At 43.0% G+C, this 6,959-nt stretch overlaps 1 protein-coding gene across 1 annotated transcript; it reads left to right on the top strand.

The window, feature by feature from the left end:
* The first annotated feature begins 3,641 nt into the window (after positions 1–3,641).
* On the top strand, positions 3,642–4,027 carry LOC119808393 (elongin-B-like). The gene has a single exon (XM_038320880.1). It carries the CDS (start codon positions 3,642–3,644, stop codon positions 3,966–3,968), a length of 327 nt encoding a protein of 108 aa, XP_038176808.1. The 3' UTR covers positions 3,969–4,027.
* The last annotated feature ends 2,932 nt before the right edge of the window (positions 4,028–6,959 follow it).

Genomic DNA, 6,959 nt, shown 5'->3' with positions numbered 1-6,959 from the left:
AGGAACTCTACATATCCTTGGGTATAGGGGAGCCACTTTCTGTTCTAGAACTTTGGGAACTAAACATGTAGTTGGATGGATGAGTCTGTGGGTTCTTTTCACTCATAAAGAGAACTGGAGATGTGGTCAGGCACTCGAATATTTATGAAATACCAATATATCTTCTAGAGTAAGTAAATTAAAGACACCCTTCAACTGATCAAAATATAATAAAGAACTAAAAACTTAAAAGGTCCGGAACAATAGGTGGTTCTGGTTTAAAATGCTAATACTATCTAAAGTATAATTGAATAAAATAATAAATCTCCATATTACGATAGCAATGACTGAAAAGGGATAGAAGAGTGAAAATATTATACACACATATGCACATATATATGAAAAAAGACACTGCTGACGGCAGACTGGAACCCCCTTTGTAAGAATCGGAGTGAGATGACTTACAGAGGACCACGTGAACGAGCGCAGAAAGTGAGGAAGGGATGGTGGTTGCGTAAGTGAGCGCTGTCTTTTCCTTTGGGCCCATTTTATAATTGTGGGCTTGAACGTCAAAAGTATTAGACTATTTTTTATAAAGAAGGAATCGTTTTAGAGAAAAAGAAACCAGAGAGACTTGGCAGTCGTGTGGGGCTTGTGTGAGAATTTAGAAACTTGAGTTATGCTAAATTTGGCTGGTTTTCCCCATGGGACATCTGAGTTCAGGGACTATGCAAAGAAGGCTGGGGCATTTAGCTGAAGGATTCTACAAGGCATAACAAAAGTCCTTCTGGTTTCATGATGTCGAAGAGAGAAATTCTGACTAGAGCACCAAGTTCTGCCATCCAGACAAATAGCTAAGCAGAGTCCAGATTTTGATATTGCAGTGAAGGCAAAGGATGTGAGGCTAAAGAGCAAAACCCCGAGCCTCCCAGGGCAGTGCTAGGTTCTTCACGCTCTTTTAGCACTGAGGAGACGCAGCTCCTATGTGTCCTAACCCAGAGCCTAGGAGGGCTCTGCTTGGAGAGCAAAGAGTAAGGAGGGCCAGCATAAAGCTTCCCAAAGCTGCAGCTCTAGCCACAAGCCCTATTCTGCTCAAAGACAAATCCTCATCCTTTCCGCCTTTCCACAGAGGACTGCGGAAACCCTCTCCAGAGCATGGGGAGAGGGGAGTTTCTGCTGTGCTTCTGTGGACCATTTCTGGCATATGACAAAAACAACCACTAGACAGTCAGAGAAGCATGAGGACCACTGTTAATCATAATCAAGAGAAAAGATAAAGAATGGAGGAGAGCCACAGGTAATCTGGATATTGAAGATGGCAGACATTAAGGTAACTAGTTGATGTATTAAATGAGCCAGAAGAAGAGAGGGACAAGGGATGAAAAGGCAGTAGCTGACATTTGAGTCCTGTGCAGAAGACCCGCAAGCATTTTCTAAGGGACAAAGATGGTGTCGCAGTTTGCTCTCTGTTGCTGTGATAGAGCACTGACCAAAAGCAAGGTGTAAGATGAAACAAACCACACACCAACAGTCTAAAAACCAGTAGTTGAACAAGATCAAGGAAACAGCACTCCTCTGCAGGCTCTGCCTCAGTTACTGCCCCAGCTTCTCTCACTGATATACCTGGCTGTTCAAGATGGAGTGAACCCTTTTCTCCCCAAACTGTTTCGATCTGTGTTTTACCACAGTACCAGAGAAGCAAACTAAGATTTTCTGTACCTGAGTTTAAGAACACACTGGATATATTCACCAACAGGCTGGGCAGAGGAGAGGACGCGAGTATTACACTCTAAGACAAGACAACAGAAAACACACAACGTAAGCAACAGTTGGAAATAAAAGGTAAGAGCTATGTGGACCAAAGCAAGAGGTTTCCTCTATTTAACTGAAATCAAAGAAAAAGGGGGGAGGGGACCAACAGGCACAGAAGCAGTATTTGGAGAAACGATGGATAAGATCTGTCCAGAAATTGCTAAGAAATTGTCCCAAAGATTCAAGAAACTTGGCACATTCTAGGTGGCACAAACAAAAAGAGAATAAAATTTAAATACATTTTTGTGAAACTTCTAGTAGTCAAGGATTAGGAGAAAACTTAAGGAGCTTCTGGGGGAACACTTAGTAACTTCAAAGAAGCAACAGCACCAAGAGCTAACTGCTCAGCATAGCCAGATGGCATAACATCTCACAGTGGGGGAATAAAAACCCAGAGTCAGCCGGGCGGTGGTGGCGCACACCTTTAATCCCAGCACTCGGGAGGCAGAGGCAGGCGGATCTCTGTGAGTTCGAGGCCAGCCTGGTCTACAAGAGCTAGTTCCAGGACAGGCTCTAAAAAAGCTGCAGAGAAACCCTGTCTCGAAAAACCAAAAAAAGAAAAAAGAAAAGAAAAAAAAACAAAACCCAGAGTCAACCTAGAGTCCTGTACATGTTTACAATATCATCGGAGTGAAGGCAAAAGGAAATTTTAGACAACTAGGAAGGAAAGAAATCTTCACCAACATGCAATACTGGAACAGAGGAGAATTTTCATATGAAGGAAAGTGATCGCGTAAGAGCGTGTACTGCACGTCCAAAGATCTCAAGGCCAATGTGTTGGAGATGCAGTTACAGGGTCTTGCTAGTAGGAAGTGCTGGGAATCTTATGTCGTCTTCAGGCCACCGGGGCATGCTCTCAAGATGACTCCTGGAAACCCACTGGTTCTCTCGCACTCTGCTTCCTGGCTTGTGATAGAACTGGATTGCCCTGGGAACTCTCTCCCACCATAATGTGTAATTCACTAGACACCCAAAACTGTGAGCTTGCTCAGTCTTAAACCAAAACATCCAGACTCCTAAACCCAAACAAAGTTTTTTTTCTTTGCATACCAATCCTAGTTCCCCCCTCCCACTTCTCCAAACAAAGTTTTTAAATAAGCTTGGGGATTAAGAAGCTGACTAGAGTAACATATGACTAAAAGAAAGAAGAACACTGAAAAATATAAATAAATAGTGGTAAGTATGTAACTTGATTGCTTCATGTTTCATAGCAATGTCTTTGGAGAATTATAATATAAACAAATAAAATACATGAGAAGAACACAAAGGTGGGGCATTGTTCTGAGTGAGAATCACATGATCTCCAGAGAAATACTAAATAAAAATATAATACATTTATAACCAAACATCTAATAACTACATAAAGCAATAAAACCATAAAAATACATGGTTAATTGAAAAAAGACTAGGCATAATGAATGCATACAAAGATTAAATGAATTGATGGTAGTTTAAAATCCAACCATATTAGTAATTCTATATAGTAAGAATTAGCCAGACAATCCAATTCCAAGAAGATTGTAGACTGAATAAATTATAAAAATCCAACAGCTATATGATGTTAATAATAATCAGTATACCTAAGAGCCACAGAAAGGGGAAGAATTCAAATATCACAAAGGGTACAGTTAGACACTAACCACAGAGAATCAATGCATTATGTTAAAATAGCTGGGTGGTAGTGGTACATGCCTTTAATCCCAGCACTTAGGAGACAGAGGCAGACAGATCTCTGTGAGTTCAAGGCCAGCCTGGTCTACAAAAGCTAGTTCCAGGACAGGCTCCAAAGCTACACAGAGAAACCCTGTCTTGAAAAATAAAAACAGGTCGAGCCAGAAGCAGCCGCCGGGATGACCACCATCTTCACGGATGCCAAGGAGTCGAGTACCGTGTTCGAGCTGAAGCGCATTGTTGAAGGCATCCTCAAGCGGCCGCCGGATGAGCAGCGGCTGTACAAGGATGACCAGCTCCTTGATGACGGAAAAACTCTGGGCGAGTGTGGCTTCACCAGCCAGACAGCACGGCCACAGGCCCCGGCCACAGTGGGCCTGGCCTTTCGGGCAGATGATGCCTTTGAAGCACTGTGCATTGAGCCCTTCTCCAGCCCTCCAGAGCTTCCAGATGTGATGAAGCCACAGGATTCCAGAGGCAGTGCCAATGAACAAGCTGTGCAGTGAGGGCCCAGGCCCACCCTACCCCCCAAAGACCCATTCCCTCAATAAAGATGATTTGGCTGTCCAAAAAAAAAAAAAAGAAAAAGAAAAAAGAAAAACAAAAACGTGCATTACCAAATACGTTCTATGTTAGTCTTATGGGAAACCTTCAAAATTTTTCAGAAGTTTCAAATTATGTTGACAATAGTCAATAACCACAGTGGAGTTAAACTGTAAATCAATGAAAGAAAGATAATTAGAAAATGCCCAAAGTTTTGAAATTGTGCTCTTAAATTGTTCCATGATCAAATCACCTTGGAGAGTTATGGTTTGCATTAGATGTCAGTTGAATCTTCTGAAGCGTTTTTATGGATTCATTACAGACCTTGTGTAGATGAGAAGCTCTCAGAGGGAGCAGGTAGGCACCAGTCCCAAGGATTCTTTCTGTCTGATCACTCTTATCTTTTGGGGTCACCTTCTTAGATAAATCCATCACAAAATGATCTTGTCCGGACTACTGAAACATCTTTATCTAGTTAGGGGAAATACTTCTACCATACCAAACCATGGCATTTGACTCATAACTGCAATATTCAATCTCATAGTCCCAGAGCAGGAAACCTTTGAGAGTCTCTCTGCAGAGATATTTAAAGGTTCCTTCATATTCCCGACGACTCATGTTAATGTCTGAGAGTTACTCAGACTTAGGCAGAAACATCCCCACTCTCCCTCTATAATCCGCACTGATAGCTGTCTCCAAGATGTCCTCAATGCTTGTCTCTGGTGTCATCTGGAGGAGGACAATGGACTGAAGTCAGGAGAACAAACACTGAAGCTTTTAATCATATCTAGAACCAATGGCCACACATGCCTGCGTGATACTGGAGTGCAGGGAGCCGATTTGCTAGCCGCCATTACAAGATGGCGCTGAGCCCCTGCACCACCAAGTAAACAACTCCATATATGGTAAGGCTGTAGATGGAACCTCTCGCATGCGCAGTAGTGTGCAGTAATCTTAGCCAATCCCGTGGCCGGGGGCATCGGAAGATGAGTGAGTAGCCAATCCAGGCATGACCCGTGTCCGCTCTCCCTATATAAGCGGCTGCCGTTTAGTGCTCTGGGCCCTTCGCTTCCTGCTCTCCCAACAACCAAGAGGCTCCAATAAAGCGTGATAGGAGAAGAATCCTTGACTCGGTGGTCGTTCTTCCCTGCTGGCCAGGGGGGTTCGCCGCACTGGAGGATTTGCTACTCAAACACAGGGCTCTATCAAAATTTGAAGAGTCAAAGAATCCCCTTTTAACTACACTATAGAACTACAAAGGCTCCTCCACTTAGCATGGGAGTCAAGTGATAATAAGGCCTTTAGCAGTTAAAAATATTGTGATGATTTATGATGATTTAAATGAGAAATATTTCCAAAAGGCTCGTTGACTGGAACACTTGGTCCCCAGTTGGGTACTGTTCTATAAAATGATGGAAACTTTAGGAGGAAGAGACTTGCTGGAAGAAGTTTTATCAGTGGGCTGGGCTTTGAGGGTGTCTAATCTTCCCCACTTTCTGTTTTCTTTCTCCCTCTTTGCTTCCCGTGCGCAGATAAAAATGTGACCAGCCAGTTTCTGCTCCCTCCAGCATGCTTTCCCTGCCTGCTGCCATTACCTTCCCCAGCGTGATGGAGTCTAGCCCCATGGAACGGTAAGACTTTAAGTCAAGATAATTTATATTTAAAAGAACTGTAACTAATACAAATATCATGACAGAAATACATTAAACCTCCCCCCAACTTGCCTAAAGTCATGTCTTAGTTACATTATATTCTTGGGCATCAGTTGCTTCATTTATGGCCATGTGACTGACAGACAGCTGCAGCCCATGGTAACGGCCCAGCATAACAGGAGAGTATAATACATCATATCATTTGATTGGGAAAAGATCCAAATCCAGTACAGTTTGTTGGATGAGTATCACTTGGCACTATTATAAGTTGAACATCACAGACAGGGACTGTTTGTCATAAGAAGCAGGAAGGACAAAAAAAAGTCCAGACATACCTTGATATTGCTTTAACTCCCATAAATCCCTCCTTCTCATGCCACACTTTTCTTTCTTCAGAACAGTTCATCTTTCTCAAGCTTTAGACCAGCAGCTGTCAACCTGGGGGTTGAATGACCCTTTCTCAGGGGTCACCTGAGACCATCAGAAAATACAGATATTTACATTATGACTCATAACAGTAACACAATTATAGTTACAGTAGCAACGAAAATAATGTTATGGTTGGGGGTCATCACAACATGAGGAACTGTATTAGAGGGTGGTAGTATTGGCAAGGTTGAGAGCCACTGCTGTAGGCATCAGGAAGCAAGGGCCCACAAGCCACATTCACTGGGAGTGGAGAGCTGGAATGTGGGTACCAATCAAGAAAGAATGAGCAGCAGTTGAACTGACTTTTAAAAGTTAGCTGATTAGGTTTAATTCAAATCGAGATGATAATACATTTAAAACTATTTTCTTTCATTTTGAAATATCGTTTATCTTAGGCACATTTTTTTTTTATTTTAGTGTTTCAAGACAGGATTTCTCTGTAGCTTTGGAGCCTGTCCTGGAACTACCTTGAGTAGACCAGGCTGGCCTTGAACTCACAGAGATCCTCCTGCCTCTGCCTCTCGGGTGCTGGGATTAAAAGTGTGCGCTATCACCATCTGGCTTTGGCACAGGTTTTATTTAAATGTGTAAATTCAGCCGAGTGTAGGGATTGAGTGAAGTCCTGAGTGGATGTGTATTCTTGAAGGGCCATAGCCTCGTCAAGGACCCCATTGCCTCAGCCTCGTGGGAGTGGCAAACCCTTTCCTAGTGATGCTCAAAGGGACGGCAAAGCCTTCCTCTGGTCTGAATGTAAATGTTGACAGTATGTGCAGATAATGTCCTCTGTAGCTTTCTCTCCCTGGATGTGTGTGGCCTAAACACTGCTCTCTTACAGAGACTGCCCCTACCTCGATTAGCTAGCCCTGCTTCCTT

Source organism: Arvicola amphibius, chromosome 2, assembly GCF_903992535.2.
Source record: "Arvicola amphibius chromosome 2, mArvAmp1.2, whole genome shotgun sequence".
NCBI classification, from domain to species: Eukaryota; Metazoa; Chordata; class Mammalia; order Rodentia; family Cricetidae; genus Arvicola; species Arvicola amphibius.
Note: the sequence above shows the minus strand (reverse complement) of the source record. Positions and strands in the feature narration are given on the sequence as shown.